Here is a 20,916-nt window from a genome sequence, read left to right as displayed (position 1 = left end):
GGAAGGCCGCTACCGCTGGCTGCGCCCGTCCATTTCCCTCGTTCGTCGCTGCCGTGTGCATTTCGACGAGTGCAACGTGGTCTGCCCAAACGTGACAAAGACACAAGCTGTGCAAGCGTTCGCTGTTGACATGTTGTGGAAGCGGAAGGCTCTTTCTTTTAAGGAGAACCTTGATACACTCAAGAAGGTCAATGAAAACCCAGCAAAGAAACGTGCCGACTTGGCAAAATAGTTAGGACTGGCACCGTCGACACACTGCACCATTGTTGGGCAGAGAGATGTTATTTTGAAGAACGCTCAAAACTTCGGTGTCAACATAAAGCAGGCGAAGACAGCGATGCATGTTAAGCTAGAAGAGGTCCTGATGACATGGTTTCGCGAAGTCACAGCGGCTGGCATCAACGTGGATGGCAATGTACTGCGAGAAAAGCTGACAACATCACGCTTTCTCTTGGAATCAAAGCTTTCCAGGTTTCTGAAGGATGGCTGTACCGATTTAGAGACAGGCACCGACTTGTGTCGTCTCTGGTGAAGGAATGAAAGTGGACGAGTCAGCTGCCGACTACTGGCTGAACATGCTGCCGGCTCTGATTTCGGAGTACGCACCGCGCGACATATTTAATGCCGACAATGCGGGCCTCTTCTTCAACCTGCAAACGGTGAGGAGTTTGTGTGTCAAAGGCTAGGCATGCCAGGGCGGCCAGAAAAGCAAGGAACGAGTGACAGTGCTTTTTTGCTGCAATGCTGACGGCTTGGAGAAGCTGCAGCTTACAGCCATCAGGAAGTCCAAGCAGCAGAGGTGTTTCTGATCGGCAGGACGTTTGCCTGTTTTGTACAGGGGGAACTGAAAGGCCTGGATGATTGCAGATTCATTTTGGGAGTTCCTCACAAACCTGGACCGTAAAATGAAATAAAAAATCAAATAATTTTGCTTTTTGTAGACCAGTGTTCTGCCCACCCAAAGCAAATGACTTTCAACAACATCACAGGTTCCTGCCAGCGAACACTACCAGCCATCTGCAGCCACTAGACGCTGGAATCATTCGCAACGTTAAGTATCACTTCAAAGGACTTTAAGTGAGGCATCTTTTGTCGAAAATTGAGCACCAAGATGTGAATTTGCAGATAAGTCTGTTATATGTAGTGCACTTCTTAGCCATGTCTTGGGACAACGTGAATGCAGGCACAATCTCGAATTATTTTCGAAAATGTGGATTCAACATGGGACCTGATGCGGCTCCGAATCACGAGCCCGGTGAGGATTTCACAATTGAAGGCTGGGACAGTCTCGCAACTCAAGTTTTCGGCTCACGACTTCTTAACCGTGGACGACGCTGCTACATGCGGGTTAAGAACCATGGGAGAGTTAATCAATGAAGCAGACGGAGATAAACTCGAGGAGCCTGACAGTGATAGTGAAGATGCCGATGCGTCAGACCAACCGCCGTCGCTGGCAGAAACCTTTCACGCCCTTTATGTCCTGCGCAGCACCATCGGTGCCGGCAATGTGAGCGACGTAACTGCTGCACGATTTTACGCGTTTCAGACAGGGCTGGTCAGCAACATCGAGGGCAGAAAAGTGCAGACGTGCATTACAGACTTTTTTCGGTGGAAGTAGTTAAGCAGAATGAAGGTTTTGTGCATTTTCGTGTTGAAGTTAGCTTGTTTTGGAACATACGAATTCGGGATGATACGAATATTTTGCAAGTTCCTGAGGAATTTGTATCATTGAGATTTTACTGCAATGCGGAAGCATTGCTTGGCTGTGTTGGCAACGTCGTGCCCGCAAAATGTGTTGGCAGCCTTTGTGTCATTCTCAGAACAGTTAGGATCGAACAAATGATTATAATCGATAGAGGATGATGTGAGGGTATGTGCGACAAAATTTAGTGTTGATAGGATGTTTAGTTAATTAATTAGAGCCGAAAAAGTCGAAAAACCGTCGAAATAGCGCATACGTCGATATAGTGAGTGGAAACAAAGTTTGAAATGAATTGGACTGCATTTGATGAGTGATAATTAATCAATAAAAAAGTTTATTGACAATAATTAGTTAATTAATTAGAAGCAAAAGTCATTGGAAAGCCGAATAGGCTGGACAGGTATATACAGTCGACGACTGGTTTTTCGGACTCTCTGGGGACCGTGAAAATGACCGAAAAATCGGGCTGTCCAGAACATCGAATTTCACTGAAAACTCATTACCAATATGCCGGAGGAAGTGGTCAGCTGTATTGCACACATTCTAGGGCTCCTCATGACTAAATTTCACCGTACGACTTGTGCATAGACAACGGCCGGCGACTGCTTTCACAAGCTTGGCCTGGCTGTGCTGCCCTCAGCACGTCGCCAATGAACGCACGGGTTGGGATAAAGTTTAAACGGGAAAGCGCCTGCGGGAACTGCGCTGCGCCCGCAGTACAATGGGCCCGGAACAAGAACGCGAAGATGGCAAAACAGTAAGAACTGAGAAACTGCCGAAGCAAGTGCTCCATCAGCGCTAGCCTTCGTCATTAGGCCTAGCGGCTAGAGCCAAGATCGGCATGGTATCCGGCGATATCCACTCTGCGGTAGCTTGCATATAATGAGACGTCTTGCCTGTCATCGAAACGCCAGTTGCTTACAGTTTTACGATAGAAGAGTCATGGTTGCGGTGCATTTTGCCGCAGGTAGGCTGACCTTGCTTTGAAATGCACCATCATTTCTCCCCGTGCCCGCCGTCTCTGTGAGGCCGTACGCCTCCCACGTGCTTTGCTGGTACGTCTTTCCATATTCGGGATGAAAGACTCAGCACAGATGCGTTCCGCGAACTCTGACTACGGTTAAGTTCATGCGGCGGAAGACATTGCAGAACAGTATGAATTCAAAACCATGCGAGCGCAATGTGCCAGCTTGTGCAGAATTTCAGCATCACAAGTTAACAGGCTCCCTTTAAGCTTGAATTTCGTTTTGTTTGATCAAGTTTTCGATCTCTCCTGCAGTTTGAATTAATGAGGTTCCACTGTACACATTATATGGCAGCTTGGGTATTGGCGATGAGGAGGTCCGAAAAATCGAGTGGTCAGTTGCGGTGTGTCCGAAATTTTGAGGCGCTCTTATACATTGGCTCTATGGACCATGTCACGGTGCCGGGAAAAAGTCCGAATAATCAAGCATATCCAAAAAATAAGGAGTCCAAATTTTCGGTCGTCGACTGTAGTAGGTGGACACGAAAGCAGCAATGGGCGCCAAATTTGAAAAACCAAAATGTGAGATTGAGCTGAAAGGGGGACTTAATTGCAGTAACTGTGCGAACCTTCTTCTGAAATCCTCCTTAGAGGAAAAAGAGGAGCAAAGAGAGGCGATGAGTTATCCTCAAAACACATGCTTTCGCATTCCTCCACGTAAGCAGGCTTAAGTGCCCTCAGAATTTTTTGTAAGTGCATAAAATTATAAAAAAACTTTTTGAAAAGGTCACTCATGCAAGGAGTAATGTGTAACGTTGTCGACATTTTGCAAAGAGAGGCGATGAGTTATCCTCAAAACACATGCTTTCGCATTCCTCCACGTAAGCAGGCTTAACTGCCCTCAGAATTTTTTGTAAGTGCATAAAATTATGGAAAAACTTTTTGAAAAGGTCACTCATGCAAGGAGTAATGTGTAGCGTTGTCGACTTTTTGCAAAGAGAGGCGATGAGTTATCCTCAAAACGCATCTTTCGCATTCCTCCACGTAAGCAGGCTTAAGTGCCCTCAGAATTTTTTGTAAGTGCATAAAATTATGGAAACACTTTTTGAAAAGGTCACTCATGCAAGGAGTAATGTGTAGCGTTGTCGTCTTTTAGCACCTTGTTTTTTTATCTTGAAGTTCCTTATCACACCTTTCACCCCCGTGGACACACTTTGCAGTTGTAATTTTTATTGATGGTTGTATACAAGAACGCAGGGCCCTGATCACTGGCCATGCGACATTGCAGTGTTGTGGGGTCGGAGCAATGTCGTGGCGTCACAGTTCGTAATGTTAGCACAAAATGCACTGGCCATCAGTTATGTGCTTGCTACATCTACAGATTAAATGCTATTTGAAGTTGCTCAACATGGCACTACAGTTCAGCCTCGTTATAACAAGTTGAAGTCGTCCAGCGATTACTTTGTTATAGCCCGTGTTGACCGTGCTTCCAAGGGATTTCTTCGTTGTATCCATTATTTTGTTTTAAACCATTTCATTATAATGAGGTTCAACTGTACTAACAGTTCAAAAAGGCGTTATCTGCTCTCCCCCTTGAAAATTGTGCCAGATAGCATGTCTTATTCCCAAATGGCTTTTCATAAAGAACTAAGTTTTAAATCATTGAGGTATTGATAGGGATAAGATGTATGACCCTTTTGGGGTGTTTAAAGCATGTTTGTGCAGGCTTTAATTTATAACTAGGACTGTTTTTATGTATATTGCCACACTGCTCACATTACGCCAGTGCCGCCATGTGGTTGAGCGGCATGACTTGGCTCATGATGGAGCGAGGAAGACGACGCTTGGCCGTTCGCTTAAAAGCCCCTTTTTGAGTCGCGCTACATTTGTCAATGACAATATACTTGTGAGTAATCAGGAACAGGGGAATGCAGTACACCGTGGAAACAGGAACCACTTATCAAAGGCTGTGGTGTCCATTCAGTGCCTGAAGAAGCAGCCGCTGGTTGGGTTAGACACCGTGGTTGAACTCAGAAGGCTAGTGCTTCCCTGCTAGGCTAGGCACCAGCTGGCTGTTGATAGATATTAGCATTGTTCCTTGATGTTTTCCGAGAAGCCAGACAGGTTTTTGCCATGCAGATTGCTCAACTTTCTTGTTGCATTTTCGAACACACATCTTTGACCAGCCAAGGATAGCTGCTAAGGTTACCCAACTCTCTTTAAAGGTTTTACTGATAGTCATTTCTAAAATTTCTTCTCTGTGGGATCACTAGGTACTAGTACTAATGTTTTAGGCCTTCTACACCACTGATGATTTTTCACATCTTTATAATTCAGCGAAACACTGTTCGTATATACCTTGTGCTTGGCGCATGATGGCCTTAGTTGCCTATGTGCCATAAAACACAACACACATTTTGGAACTCGAGACTGTGTTCTGAGCGGAACCTGCCCTTGCTCCCTCATGCAGCCGTGAGGAGCGTCGCTGGATTGAGAAGCAGAACCGCGCAGCCCGCCAGAAACGCAAGCGGGAAGAGATGCAGCGCATTCGCCAGCTGGTCGGTGGGTGGCCCTTGTGCTTTTCTCTGCTCACTTTCTTGTCGCTTCATTTCCGAAAAACCTATTTCTTCAACGTATGATTTTCTAATGGGGTATTTATTTCAAATACTACTAAATTTTAGAAGTGGTAAGTGGTGTGTTGTTAATTTGAATTTGTTTAATTTGAACTTCCGGTTTATTAGAACTCAAGTTTGGCACCGTTAGCATCAGTTATATTTAAAAGGGCTTCCTCTATTTGAACTCTGCATAATTGAAAGAAATTTTTGGCCCCTTCCAAATATTAATTATTCCAATAAATTGCCTCCAGAATCACCAGGTACATTGAATGCAGCAGTAACAGCTCCTTGCCGTGCCATCATTTTGATCTTTTTTGAAAGCTACATGATTCTACAGTCTGGTTCTGCTGGAAACCTGCCTTTGTGCTAGGCAGCCATACAGATATATGCTGTGCAAAAAACGCCTGACATGGTTTTGCAGCACTTGCAGCAAACGGTGTCCCCTAAGTGGATGAAGGTGGGCGGTGGGTGCAGGCAGGTGGTGGAGAAAGGTAGGCAGAGGGTGGAAGTGGGTGAAGGTGGGTGGTGGGTGAGGGGGCAGCCCGCTTGGAGTCACCTGGTGGGTGCTTCTGGAGGGTGAAGGCTTCCCTCGCGGAAGAGGCTTCAGGAGGCTTCCTATGGATGATGCCGCCCGCCATTTTTGCCAAGTGCCACTGGTAGTGCTGTCACAGTAAAACCGAAAAAAAAAAAATGACAACCTCAGACATTTGAGGAGGCATCGCGTGATCCAGCAGTGGTAGTATCCACCACAGCTGCCCACTCTGGCATGCTTGTGAAGAATGATCGCATGCACTGCACCCGCAGCCAAAATGTTGTAAAAATACGTATACTGACATAATTGGAGTTATCTGCTACCTGCTGTAAGCAGTCTCTTCTGGGAGACTACTGCACGGAAGTGGAGAACAGAATGTCATTCATTAGTGACTGCAAACAAACTGTTTCAGTCTGTTAGCCCTTCAATTCTCTTGGATGCAGGCCAATAATTCAGAAGGGCAGTCAAGCTTGTTCTGAACTGAACCATCAAAGGTGATGTCAAGTAAGGTGCTTCACAAGCGGGAAAAAATCCCATTTTTCTTATTTTTTTGTCTCCGAACAGTGTACAGACAAGAAGGCATGCAACGAGTTGTTAGTTAGCACGTCGGTGTTAGCAGCAACCAGACCCTTTGCATGGTGTCCTGACCAATGTGCTATTCCCTCCCTGTACAGACACGGCCTACGCCTGCGACCCCCGCGTGCAGCGCTTCAAGGAGGAAGAGCGGGAGCGCAAGGCGGCACAGAAGCGAGCCCGGCAGGAGGCCGCCAGGGCACGGCAGGAGCTCGAAGAGAAGGTGCGTCACGTCTCACCACCCCTTTCTCAGATTACTGCTGCTCAGCATAGTTGTCATCACACCAAATCCCCACCGATGTCCGGTAGCAGTGAAGTAATATAGCTCGGACAGAGGAGTTACAATCGCTGGCTGGTGTCTGTCGTGGCTCATTCTCTGATAAGTGGGCGCGCATGAGTACGTATACACTGAATTTCACATGTGCAGCACGCAGAAGTGACGCACCACTGCTTCGTCATTCATGGGAGGAAGTGAGACAGAGGCTGCTTATAGTCACCCCCATCTTGAAGGCTTGGTATTGTATAGCACCGCAGGGAGAAGGATGAGGGGCGCCTGCAAACATGTTCTCATTCACCGCGAAAGTCGACTTGCTTTTCTCAATCTATCCCTGCTTTGTGATGGCCTGTTGCCCCAGGAGGGGTGATTGATGACGTCCTTTGCGGGCCGCATTTCTTCCAGGGCTTTCTGGCGATGGCGGCATCTTTGCACAATGAGCTAAGCAATGCTCACGCATTAAAATCTCTGGTCTCTTGAAGTTTGAATTAATGACAGTCTACTGTATATCCGAATTTATTATGGTGGGATTCTACTGTCTTGTCATCTTGCACTCCTTCCGATGACTGACATGCCATTTGAGAATAACAGCACTCTTAGCAGTTGCACTGCATTATATTGTACTGTGTAGTATTGTATTGTATTGCATTTCATGCTTTCAATGCTTGTCACCACCACAGGAGCGCCAGGAGCGGGAGGAAGCAGAGCGCCTAGAACGAGAACGTCAGGAGGAAGACGCTAGGCAGCAGGTGAGATGCAAACCATTGCCCATGATGACTTGAGCTCTGTGCAGAGGTGCATGGCCCATGATGTTGGAGGTGACACCAGGACCTAGTGAACTTGACATTCGTTAGCTGTGAGAATTGTTTGAACTACATCGGTCTCCAAGTTATACAAAAGGGAAATAGAAAGAACGTGCCAAAATTTGTTTTCTTTTCAGCACATCGGCATTATTGGGGAAGTATTCATTCATATTCCTCCGTTTTCAGTTTGCATCACACAGGGTCTTCGTTTCCTGTAGGCCAACCACATGCCTTGCCAAATTTTAGGGTCACCACCATTGCAGCTAATAACGCTGCAATAAATGCGTAACAATTTAAATGACTGTTCTAGCAGCTGAAGCTCAGGTGGGCTGATTGTTGTCATCGCCATAAGCAGTTTCCGATGAATGTGCTGGCTTCAACATGTTCACGGCATATTCATCGTATTGCGTCACTGTCACTGAACCTTGACTGTCAGGATCATCATCTGTGTTGAACATAGATTGTGTGTTGAGGTTGATAAAGAAACATGCAAGCTCGGAGCACTCTATCTTTTGACATAATGGCAGACATCTAATGGTGGAAAGATGTTGGTAAGTTCTGAAAATTGACTAGTGTCCACCATTTCTTTTTTTTTTTTTTTTGGTTGGCTGCTTCCTTTATGAATGGGGCTCTGGCAATTAGCAAATGGCAGGTCCCTAACAACCCTGCCCAGTTTGCTGGCTCCGTGTTCTTGTTTGTTTGCATACAGTTAAACCTCGATTTAACGAAGTCAATAAAATCGGCAGTTTACGTCATAATATTGAAATTTCGCAACATTGAAATTTGCCTCCTAGCATGCTAAGAATCCACCAAAAACGTGCTGCGGATAACTCACAGGAAAAGCCTTTATTTGTGATTAAAATGCTTCTTCTTGCATGGTCGTCGACGTCGGCCCCCTCTCTGAATCGCATTTCCCTAACTCTTCCGTTTTTCATGTTGTCGAGAACGAGGAGAGTGCCCTCTAGCGAGTGTGGGTCTTTTTGCACATGCGTGGATCGTCTGAGTTAGAAGCGAGGTTGTAAGGTGTGAAGCACACGTGAGGCTTCACAGCTGATAAGTGTGCCAACGGCACTGACCTTCCAGTCCTTTCACCAGCTTTGGGCATCCGTAAATGTGATAAACGCGGCGCGCTGACTTCGAGCATAAGCAGCGCGTCACATTTGGCGCTGATTCGCCGATTTTGAACGAGATAGCGAGAGCCGCGGGTGCCCTGGCAGGCTGCCAAGGCTGCACAGACGCTCGTGCCAGCCTCACCTATACTGCTCCAGATTGCGCCGCCGGTGGTGCTCTCACCACTGTGATTGTTGTCGTATTTACGTCTGCCATGCTTTCTCTATGTGAGAGCAGTGTGGCGCCCATGCTATGGACGTGCTCCGATACGCTCTTCAGCACGCGCTCCGCTCAACCACTCACGCCGGTGATACTATTTTTCCACAGGTTTGTTTCCAGCCAGCAATGAGATTTTGTTGCATTGAAAGTGTGCCAAAATCTACTTTGTTATATTGAGCCTAAAGATACATGGTGTTCTATGGACGCGAATTTATGAAAACTGGAATACTTCGTTATATTGAAGTTCGTTACATCGAGGTTTAACTGTAGTAGAACTTTTCTACAAAAGTGCAGCCTCAACTCTACGCTACATTATGTGAAGCATTCATTTAAATAAAGATTCTCTTAATTGCTAATAATGCTTGTGTGGTCTCTACACGCACAGTACTTCATATCTTTATTAAGGGTAGGCAAGCTGCACTGTGCAGAAACGTAAATATTATGTAAACCCTTCATTAGAAAGTGCGATATCATGTGCACTGTTAATATTTATCAGTGTGAAAATCTTGGGAATGTGTGGTATGGGTAGTGGTGCTGTACAAGCATGCTGCATGTTGTCTTTCTGTGGTGGTGGAATTTTCACTGCAGCCATATCTAATATGCTCCCATAGCTCACAATGCTTGCAGTGTGTGAAATTTCCCCCCTTGACTCCCCCCCTCACTCTGATGACCTTTGACATGAAATTGGGGTGCTGCAATAAGTGTTTTTTTTCTTCTTGTTTTCTTTATCTCTTTCCCTTTGCATTACCTTTCTTCAGCAAATCACATGCTGCTGAGTGAGTTGGTCTGCCGTAGTCGTAAAATTTGTTGGTGCAAACCAGAGACTTGACAAAGAAAGGCAAGGGACGTTCACAGGCACTGCTGCCAACTGCAGAAAAAGCTCATTAATTTGGAAATCCCAACAGTTTGAGCTGCCGGCTCAGTAATAGCCCTACTCAGACCTTGAGTTCCTTGCTGCAGGGTAGCTCACACACCTCGGACGTGTGCATGACGGCAGATCTGACAACGAACGGGCGGCCCTCTCTGAGAACAGTCCAACTATGCAGTTTCATTTTTGCTTTTTTGAGCTTTGTGCCAGTTCACAGCGACGACGGCTGGACCAGCCAGCATGAGCCAACCAACCTAACCCAGCTCAGCATGGTTTGTTTCAAACGCTGAATTGCGCATCGCTGCCATTTCCTTTCTTGTTTTCTTTTCTTACTGCTTCGGAGCCACTGAACATTTTCTTCTTGCTTCCATCCACATGATTCCGTTCTTCCAGTGGACCAAACCTGTTTGTGTGGTGAAGCCTACTCACACGTGATGATGTCGCTTTTGATGGGTGCACAGTGTAAGAATATATTGTGGACGGGTGTGATGCAGCAGCGGTAGAACTCCCTGAGTCGCACCATGAAGGACATGGGAGGCCCTTATGGTTTTGGAGCAGTTCTGCTTCGATGCTACCCACCGTGGCTGTTGCATTTCGATGGAGGCGAAATTCTAAAAGCCCGTGTACTATGCGATGTCAGTGCACTTAAAAAAACTCTAGGCGGTTGAAATTACTATTAAGATCTCGCCACTACAGCATCCCTCATAGTGTGAGTAGCCTTGGGACGTTAAACCCCATAAACCAATAAACCTTCGATGCTCCCGACTGTATGTACGCAGTAAAGCATTGATGCGAACAGGATAAATAGTCATTGGTACTCTCTTCTCATCTCACAGTCAGGCAACCCCATTGCTCAGTTTTTCACCAGATAAATTTACCGCGATGCAAGCAGTTTCTGGCAGATTTTTTGATGGGGTTCATTTGAAAATTAGAACTTTTTATTAATTCGAGCAATTTTTTCAGTCCCTTGAAGTTAGAGTTAGCGAGCCTTTACCGTAGTACTTTCTCCTGCGCAACTACTTTGACCTGATCAATACATTTGGTAGCAGCAGCTGTAAATGTCCCTAGTCATTTTTTGTCTCATCTCCATTTTCACTGAGGGCTTTTCTGATCGTAAGTCATCTTTCTTGCCTGCACATGCAGCGGGAAAAAGAGCGCCGGGAGAAAGAGAACCTGCGCCGGCAGCTGAAGAAGGAACGCAAGGCACTCGAGACAACCTGCACCGAAGACGGCCACTACGCCACCGATGCCCAGGAGCGCGTGCTGCGGCTGCAGCAACTTGACCGCCTCTGCCAGCTGCTGGCCCTGGACGAGTGAGGGTTTAAGCCTTCTCTCTCCCTCCCTTACAGCTTGAGTGAGGAGAAAGCTCTGAACACTTGAGAGCTTAGCCGGTGACGTACTGACGTGCCCTGGCGGCCACAGCACCATCCAGTCCCTCGTTTCTCCACGACAGCCACATCACCCCTGCCATTCGAAAAACCCAGTTAGCACCCACAGCAAGTGCTTGTCTTCTTCCACAGATGATGCGCCCGCCATAGGTCCCCACAGTCGCAGCACACCACATAACACATAAGGAAATTTAACTATGTATGGCAGAAGCTTGGGCCAACTGGTTATGTCACGAAGCTTGCTAGGATAGGCTAGGTGTAGCTACTGAGGCCCATTTCACTTTATCTTTGGCAGGCGTTCTTTCCATTCACAGAAAACGCTTCGTGCTTCTTCCTGTGAACTTATCCTGCTGGATATAAAAAAAATAAAGGTTTGAGTAAGATTTGGTGATGTGGTAGACATGGCCAAAGTATTGACAGGCTATGGTCGCAAGTAGTTTTTCATGGTACATAGTTTGCAGAGTTTGGTTTCCTGTATTTCTTTTTTTATCTTCCTTTGATCCTTAAACAATAAACTCAACATATTTGAGCACTCAGCATTTTAGTTGATCTAGAATACATTTGCTTCCAGTCAGCTTTTTAACACTCCATGACTCATTACATCAGGTCACCTTTAAATGATAAAGGTTCATTTATTAGTTCTACACATGCAAAGATTTTGAACAATGCAGAAGTGCCCCTTGAATTACCTGGTTTCCAATTGCTGTCAGGACATAATGCAGCTCTGATAATATTGAAATTTATCTGAATTTTCCTACTGCACTAGAATACTCACTGATACTTGTGCTGAAGTGCTGTTCCAACTGCCCACGAGTTTAGCTCAGATTGCTCTTCTAAGCTGAAACGGTAGACCAGCAAGGCAGTCCTTGGCTGACTTGGTGTCACTTTATCCTGGCTAGGGGAGCCAACAACCTTCTTCAAACAAGCTTTTCTAAGCATCCATATGAACACACAAGCATATGTACCGTATTTACACGATTGTAAGTCGACTCGGATGTAAGTCGACCCCCCCAATCGCATGTCCGAAAAAAAACCACCAATGGAGCGCTTCAAAAACGAAAATTTATTGTATAGATGGGCTATTCATCCTCACTTGAGTCATCTTCAGTGGTACTGCTGTCGTCGTCGTCGCCGCTGCGATCCCACAGCACATCGTCCTTCATGGAAAGCCCGCACTTCCTAAATGACCGCATCACGACATCGCGTGGAACGGCCGCCCAAGCGGAAATCACCCACCCGCACACAGACGCCAGGGAGGCTCTCTTCACGCGCCCCGTTGGCGTAAGTTCCCACCCTTCTGCCGCCAGCCACTCGTACTCACGCCGGAGCAAGTCCTTGAATGGCTTGTTAATGCCAACGTCTAGCAGCTGCAGCTGCCCCGTGAGACCGCCGGGAATCACCAGCATATCTGTATCTTCTTTTCGGAGCTCTGCCTTCACTTTCGCGGTAAGGTGGCCGCGAAATGAGTCCAGCACGAGGAGGTTCGGATTACGATTTTTGAGGGATGCCCCTGGCCTCAAAAGCCACACCCGACGGTACTAATCAATAACTAAGTCGTCCGTCATAAAGCCTTTTTCGTTCACTCGCACAATCACACCTTTCGGGAACATTTCCTTTGGCATAGTTTTTCTTTTGAAGACGATGTACGGTCGGAGCTTTGTGTCATCTGCCAAGCATGATAGCATAACAGTGAATCGAAGTTTCTCGTTTCCTGTCGTGAGAAGCTTAACCTCGCGAGCTCCCCTCACGCTCACTGTTGTGTTGCTCGTCATGTCGAAGTAGACGGGAGTCTGGTCCGCATTGCCGATTTGGCCGAGCAGGTATCGCCACGAGTCGCGGAGCTTGAGGTAGTGCCTATGGAAGGCGAGAACTTTCTCCTCGTAAGCAGCAGGCAGCTTCTGGCATACACTAGTACGCCGACGAAGAGAGAAGCCAGCCCTCTTCATAAATTTCGAAGCCCAAGCCCTGCTGGCTTTGAAGTCTGTTCGGAGTATTCCAGCTTCCGCAGCAAAGACCCGGCCTTGTTGCGGGATCATTTCGCATGTTACTGGAAGGGACCGATCACGTATTTCGGTGACATACGCTGCAAGCTTGATCACCAGATCCAGAAAGAGTCCCGACTTTGGCCCGCGGAAACCTCTTCGCTTGGAGTCGCAATTGAAAATTTTGTCTCTCTGCTTCCGCCTCTCCCGCACTAACCGTTCAGAAACGTCAAACTTGCGGCCCACCGCGCAGTTGTTGGTTTCTTCGGCGTAAATGATGGCCTCCCTCTTGAACGCTGCAGGGAATGAGCGCCGAATGCTTTTCGAACCTGGAGAGCTCATGGCGAAGCACGCGGCCGGCAGTCGAGTCAAAAGCACCAACTCCAAGCACCACCAAACAAAGAGTGATCAGTGTCGGGGCATCGGCTCTTCCAGCAAACATCGGCATTCCCCAGAAGGGCCGCTGTTACGTATTGCACAAAGAACTGAAATAGCGGCTCTTCCATCAGCTAGCGACACTCCCGGGCGCTGGCGCAGACTCCGCGATTGGAACAGCGGAACAGCGGCCCTTCCTGCGAGTGAAATGAAATGAAATTGGTTTTGGGGGAAAGGAAGTGGCGCAGTATTTGTCTCAAATATCGGCGGAAACCCAGTTGTAAGGGAAGAGATAAAAGAGGGAGTGAAAGAAGAAAGGAAGAACGAGGTGCCGTAGTGAAGGGCTCCCGAATAATTTCGACCACCTGGGGATCTTTAACCTGCTGTACTGACATCGCACAGCACACGGGCGCCTTTGCGTTTTGCTTCCATCGAAACGCTGCCGCCGCGGTCGGGTTCTAACCCGGGTGTCCTCTTCAGTAGCACTGAACCATCGCGGTGGGTAACGGTGTGTGCAGTAAAAATAAAAAATGAAAAATCCTGGCCAAAAAACCCGCGGAATACCTGAATGCTACGCTTGGAGCCGTAGAGCAAACAAAAACTTCTAACGTTGCAGCAGCATCCCTGATAGATTGTTTTTCTTGCTTTTCTTGGCAGTTCAAGGTTTTGTTTTGATTGTAAGTCAACCCCCCTACTTCGGAATTTTAAATTTCAAAAAAAAGGGTCGACTTACAATCGTGTAAATACGGTAGGGACATGAAAAAGCCCTGAGCTAGCTCTGAAGCCAGACAGAGCTCTTTTGTACCATCCTGGCTCTGTACAATTGCAGCTTTTACAAAGCACTAACCTTGCACAAAAACTGCAGCATATGAAAGGTCAAGTAATGAGCTCGTGTGGCACATATAATTGGCAACTGCGCATCCTCAGTGGCCACCCCTCTTATTGAACATAGCACTGACCTGGACTGCATTCATTGGCCAGGGGTGACAAGATCACATAATTCATTCCAACATGCTGCGCCAGTGGACCAAATACATAACATTTACACCATTAACTCTGGAAAGATACTTGATACAGGCACCAAAGTTTGAAGTATAAACTACGGGATGCAAGCATGTCTGCATGGATTAATGGACTGCATGTGGCATTGCCATGTGATCAAGAGTTTCTACTGGGTTCACCAAAAGCTGCCATGGAAATGTAGCCAGCTGCTGGTCTGTTTAGCGAACAGTGCTTTGCAAATCACTTCTGCCATGCCATGCACTGTATTGTGCGTGCAGTCATCAACTCAGTTCATTTGTGTTCACTTGCATCTGCACATGATACCTCTCTGGCCGGAAGTAGTGTGCTAAGTAAAAAAAATGAATAGACTGGCTGCTGGGAAGCTGAGCTATCAGTCGCTTGATTGGCCCTTGAAACTGCCTGTGGGGCGGGGTGTATTAGGCCAGTCATTTACTACTACTACTCGTTGTGCAGACAAGCCTTCCTTTGTGCAAGGAAGCTGACCAAGCATCATCATCATCAATCAGCCTGATTTGGTCTGCTTCAGGACAGAGGCCTCTCCCAGAACTCTTGATGTGCTTGTGCCAGTCTTAGACACCCATTCCACAGAAGCTTCCTTATCTGTCTCTGCACCGTGTTGCCTTGATCACTGCCCGGAAGCTTGCCTGTAGCACAAGAGTGGTGACGTCAGCCTGTCTTTCATGTTTGATGTGCAGGGCCAGATTCCATGAGGGAAACATTACTGTGCTCGCCTGCTGATTTTTTTTTTTACATGTGTGCACGGCCTCTGAAGATGGACATTTTCTTCCACTGTGCAGGTTACAGCAGCTGAACCAAGCCATGGAAGCAGCTGCTGATGTGGATGAGAGAAAGGAACTGTTCCTTGAAAAGGTAGAGTCTCTGTCTGGAGCGCATTTTTTTTACTTGCCTACTGGGACCTTCACCAATATCCAGTCACTGATAGACTGTGCTGAAAGCTTTTCTTCTACAAGTGCTATCGAAGAGCCTTAACGTCATAGAACCTAAGCGTCCCCCCTTAAGTGTATGAAATGATAGGGACAATTCCCATATAAGCAGGAGGTCATTCTCTGCTTTACGTTCATAGATCTCTGGCATCCCTCATACCCATCCTGGCGCAGTGGTGCAGCGGTTAAGCAGTGCTCCACGATGGCAGGTGCTCCCAGCAGTGGGCCCTGTGCGGTCCAGGTTGCTCTTCCAAGCGACCAATCATTTATTTAACTATCCGGTGGGCAGATTGTGATGATGCTGCAGGCTCACGTGACCTAGGTTGCCCACTTGCCTCCTAGGTTGCTCTCTGGGGACCACCTGACAGAGCCATGCCCGTGATTTTTCGCTCACAACAACGCCGGCGCCAGATTTTCTGGACAACGGGGCCTTTAACGGAATAGCATTAACAAGAAATAAAGAGAAAGTGACATGCATATTTAGTATTTTCAGTAGATGTCACCTCAGTCTGTTTTGGTATAGAGAAATAAATTGTGTGGTTTGACACCTTGAAGCGACGTGGTTATGAGGAATGTAGTATATTGGAGGGCTCTGGATTTTTTTCAGCAATCTGGCGATGTTTATTGTGCACTGACATTGCACGGCACACGGGTGCCTTTGTGTTTCGCCTCCATTAAAATGTGGCCGCTGCAGCTGGAATTGGATCCGGTCCTTGTAACTTTTGAAAGCATAGGACAAAAAGATTCCAGTCGAAGTTGTGTAACCTTCATTATATAATGTGCATAATTCCTGTGGCTTGGCTTGTCGGTGGATCAGTGATTAATAAAATGAAAAATTAATTTGGTCATGAGAAAAGTGAAGGCTGATTAACTGTCTCGATGGTGGACACCTCACATGTGGTTTAGGGCAAGGGATGTATGATGGGGTGAAAGGAGGATGGTGCGGCAGCGGAGGGCTCCAGAATAATTCGGGCCACCTGGGGTTTTTTTATAGGGATGGTCAACTAGATTTTAAAGACCCTTCTTTTTTTTTCCAGGCAAACAGAAAACTGAAGTGACTAAAGGTGCCCAGTTTTGCAGCAGTTTTATCAAAAGCGCCACGCAAGGTTTTTGCTAAGGGTTTTTCAGTGGATGGATGCACCCATTTTTGTGTAGCCCGATGCCATAAACCATGACCAGGGAGCATGCCAGCGATTGCATGTGATCAAAAGGATAAACCATAAACTGCCTAATAGTATAATCTCAGCTGCCAGACAGCAGCCAGGCATTTTTACTACAGCATAGCATGTATTTGAGTTTTCATACCCAAAGTTTTTACTTTGCAGTGATGTGGGCCTTGTTGATGTCTGTTTTGGTGGGCTGTGGTTGACGCCGCAACCAAGAAATGCAAAACACTGGCCTTATTTAGTAAAGTAAAAGAAGCACAAACCACTTCACTGGCGATGCAAAGGGAGCATTGCTTTTCGTCAAAGGCGCACTGCAGAGAGCATAAATTATAATAAAATGTGATGAATGCTTCTAAATGTAAGAGCACTTTGCACTTAATGTGTAGGCAGTATTTTGCAGAGATGTGGTGACGTGGTGGGAAACACCAATAATAAAGAAATTCCACCACAATATGTTACTAGAGCTTGTTCTATGCAATTTTCAAAACCAAATTGAAACTGCTCATTTCTTCTATATGACAACGCTGGATTCTTATAATACTTGGCAAGATGTTTTCATTTTCATCATAATCTCCTGACACGTTTTTGTCACTTGTCGGTCCTTTTAACATGCGTTGGCGTCGCACAGCACACGACTGTCTTTTGCATTTTGCCTCTGTTAATGATACCACACTGATGATTCCATCAATGATACCACATTGTGGGCATGGAATGAAAGATCAGTCGGTGTGTGGTTTTAGCAGAATGCCCACTTCCTCCACTGCAGGCCAGGGCCCTGGAGGAGCGGCTGGAGCGCGAGAAGGCGGAGCAGGTGGGTGGGACACAGGGTGGGCGGAGCCAAGGGGGCGGAGCCACAGAGAAGGGCTCCTCGTCCACTTCGTCCTCTTGGAGCCCAGATGACGTGCAGCTGCTCGTCAAGGCAGTCAACCTCTTTCCGGCTGGCACTGCTAACAGGTAGGATTTATTAATGCGGTGACACTAGTGCAAGCGGAAATGGCAACTGCTGTCACGCATGGCACATGTGTTTTATAACAAACTTGGTATACAACCTTGGATATAACGAACCTAATTATGCCACCTCGGATGTAACAAACTTTCGTGTGTTGACCTCGAATGTAGCAAACTTAAGTGTGTTGACCTCAGATATAGCGAACCTAAGTGTATCACCTCAGATATACAGTTAAACCTTGATTTAACGAAGTCGGTAAAATCGGCAGTTTACTTCGTAATATTGAAATTTCGCTACATCGAAATTCACCTCCTAGCATGCTAAGAATCTGCCAAAAACGCGCTGCAGATAACTCGCAGGAAAAGCCTTTATTTGCGGTTAAAATGCATCTTCTGCTCTTTCTTCGCCAGCAGCAACGGCCTTACGCACGTCATGTCGCGAGCCATCCCGGCACGTCAATCGCTTCCATCCTTAGGTGCCCCAAGCACACCGCCGATACGACATTGCGTTCCGCCGCTGTCATCGCTGCGACCTCGTGGCCGTCGACGCCGGCCTCTCGACAGATCATGCCATCGGCCCCCTCCCTACCTAGCATTTCCCTTACTCTTCTGTTTTTCTTAATGTTGGCGAGAACAAGGAGAGTGTCTCAATCACCAACCAATGAAATGAAATCAGGCCAACCTCACTCCTCGTTTTCTGCCATAAACGCGAGTATGTGTCTTTTTGTACATACGTGCATCGAAACGAGGTTGTCAGGTTTGAAGCGCACAACGGGCTTCACAGCTGATGGGTGTGCCAACGGCACTGACCTTCTACTTCTTTTGCCAAGCTTTGGGCATCCAGAAACGTGATAAACGCGGCGCGCTTACTTCGACCACAAGCAGCACGTCACATTCGGCGCCGATTCGCCGATTTTGGACAAGATAGCGAGAGCCGCGGGCTGCCCTGACAGGCTACCAAGGATGCACATACGCTCATGCCAGCCTCGCCTGTACTGCCCCAGATGGCACGGGCGGCGCCACGCTCACCACTATGATCGTTGTCGTATTTACGTCTGCCATGCGCTCTGTATGTGAGAGAAGTGCGGCGCCCATGTTATGGATGCAGTCAGATATGCGCTTCGGCACGCGCTCCGCTCAACCACTCGCACCCGTGATACTATTTTTCCGCAGGTTCGTTTCCAGCGAGCACTGAAATTTCGTTGCAATGAAAGTGCGCCAAATCTACTTCATTATATTGAGGTTAAAATACATGGTGTTCTATGGTCGCGAAGTTCTGAAAACTGGAATATTTCGTTGTATTGAAGTTCGTTACGTCAAGGTTTAACTGTAATAAACTTTAGTGTGTCAGCCTCATACAAAACGATCGTTTGGATGCTAACGCATGTGAACGATCCACCGAGGATCGCCTAAGGTTTTTTTTTATTCACCCACAGCATCACTTGTTGTATTCCAGTGGGTGGGTATGATTATACAAAACGCAAGGAAATTTTAAAAAGCAGTTACAATAATAATGAAGACGCTTTATTGTGAGTAACATTAACAGAAGTTGAAGATAGAGCATTACTATTTAGAACAGTGTGGGAAAAAAACAATGATTCGAACAAATCGGTATTGCTGTGAATTCGCACACTTCATGATCAAGATCAACATGCTCGTCGGATCTGTAAAGAGAATTAAAAATATACTTTTCTCCCGGAATAGCAACTCTATTGTAGTTGATATTATAAAAAAAATTAAGCCTTAATTATCTTTTCACTTCAAAAAGTTCCCATTTTAATACCTGTTTTACACTAGACATACTAGTTTTAGTATAATTTCCAGGAACATTGTGGGCAGCTGCCATGTTATAAACCCATTATAATTTACGTTTTTTAACATTTTAACTGCCATCGTTGCTCGGTGGTTACGTCGCTCGGCTGCTGACCCTAAAGACACAGGTTCGATCCCGGCCGCGGCGGTCGAATTTCGATGGAGGCGAAATTCTAGAGGCCATGTTGAGTGTGATGTCAGCGCACGCTACAGAACCCTAGGTGGTTGAAATTTCCGGAGCTCTTCACAGCGGCATCACTCATATTTTGAGTCGCTTTGGGATGTTAAACCCCTATAAACTAAACGAAACGTTTAGCGTTATATTTATTGCCCGGTCCCCTACAGTGTAGGCATATTCTGTCACAGACCTAATCTAAGTTTTAAACAATGAGTCCCTAGAATTTTGCAGAATCTTCCTTGTGTTAAGACACAAAAATCAAACATTTTGCAAGCTTTCTCAGAAAAATAATCAATATGCTGATGACAGCACACTTTTGAAGTGAAAAACACTTAAATTTTTGTACTAGATATTCAGTAATAATTTGCAGTAAGTGTCTGTTTATATTTTAGACATAATTTGCTAAATTTTTTTATCTAGTAAAACTCGTGCGAACCATTTACCTCATGTTTAATTTCATATGCCACTGTTTGCAGCACTGATGCACTATATCTAGTCCTTTCTGTAAAGTGTGCGAATCATGACAATTTTTCACTTATCTATACACCACACAATCAATGGGGAACAGTCACATGCAGAAACTAATATTCTCTGATATTTCATCAAGAGACATGAAAAAAACTGAGGTCCCAAAAGTGACCCTTGTGGAACGGCTGACGTGATGGAAATTACATATAAATTGGCTCCATTTATTTATTTATTTATTTATTTATTTATTTATTCATTTACAGAATGCTGCAGGCCCTTCTGGGTCCTAGCAGGAGGGGCAATACAATGCAACATGAATACAAAAAACACTTGAAAGAAATTCGAAACACAAAGCCGATAAGTTTGATGACATCAATCTTCTATTTCTTCAATGGAGTCTATGTCACATAGTGCCGTCATAGGTAAAGCATTCCATTCAGTTACAGTGTGGTGCGAGGGAAGGAGTAGGTATTTAAATAGGTTAGTTCTGGCGGTGAATGGAGTTAGTGAATCAGAGTGCCGATGTCTTGTTGGCCGTGGAGCGGAAAATGGCTTGACGTAGGGATCTGGGCGCATTGACAGCTTGTTATGTTTGAGAAGCGGAGGAATTTTTATTTTGAGAATTTTACGTCTTACCTGCAATATTTGAATCTGGTGTGCTTGCATTATGGCTGTTGGCGAGTCGGCTGAACGGTATTTTGAAAAGATGATCGAATGGCCTTGCGCTGGATCATTTCAAGTGCTTGAATGTTAGTTTTAGTAAATGGGCCCCAGACAACGGAAGCGTATTCTAACTTGACCCTGATTAATGATGAATAGGCTAAAAACTTCAAGTCTCCAGGGGCATTCTTCAGTTTGTGCTTGAGGACACAAAGTTTACGAAAACCCGATGCACATACGTTACTTATATGTTTATTCCAGCTTTGATTATTAGTTTTTGTCATGCCAAGATACAGTGAAACCCCGTTCATT

General features: G+C 46.1%; 1 protein-coding gene across 1 annotated transcript in view; it reads left to right on the top strand.

Annotated features, from left to right (window-relative positions):
• LOC144096597 (dnaJ homolog subfamily C member 2) overlaps positions 1–20,916 on the top strand; it is a 79,684-nt gene that overhangs the window by 44,759 nt on the left and 14,009 nt on the right. The window contains exons 8-13 of the mRNA XM_077629404.1: positions 5,137–5,228; positions 6,488–6,609; positions 7,341–7,409; positions 10,804–10,973; positions 15,226–15,298; positions 17,305–17,492. Coding sequence (XP_077485530.1) covers positions 5,137–5,228; positions 6,488–6,609; positions 7,341–7,409; positions 10,804–10,973; positions 15,226–15,298; positions 17,305–17,492 — 714 coding nt within the window. The remainder of the gene's footprint in view (positions 1–5,136; positions 5,229–6,487; positions 6,610–7,340; positions 7,410–10,803; positions 10,974–15,225; positions 15,299–17,304; positions 17,493–20,916) is intronic.

Source organism: Amblyomma americanum, chromosome 7, assembly GCF_052857255.1.
Source record: "Amblyomma americanum isolate KBUSLIRL-KWMA chromosome 7, ASM5285725v1, whole genome shotgun sequence".
NCBI classification, from domain to species: domain Eukaryota; kingdom Metazoa; phylum Arthropoda; class Arachnida; order Ixodida; family Ixodidae; genus Amblyomma; species Amblyomma americanum.
The sequence above is the reverse complement of the archived record's forward strand: the minus strand, read 5'-3'. Positions and strand labels throughout refer to the sequence as shown.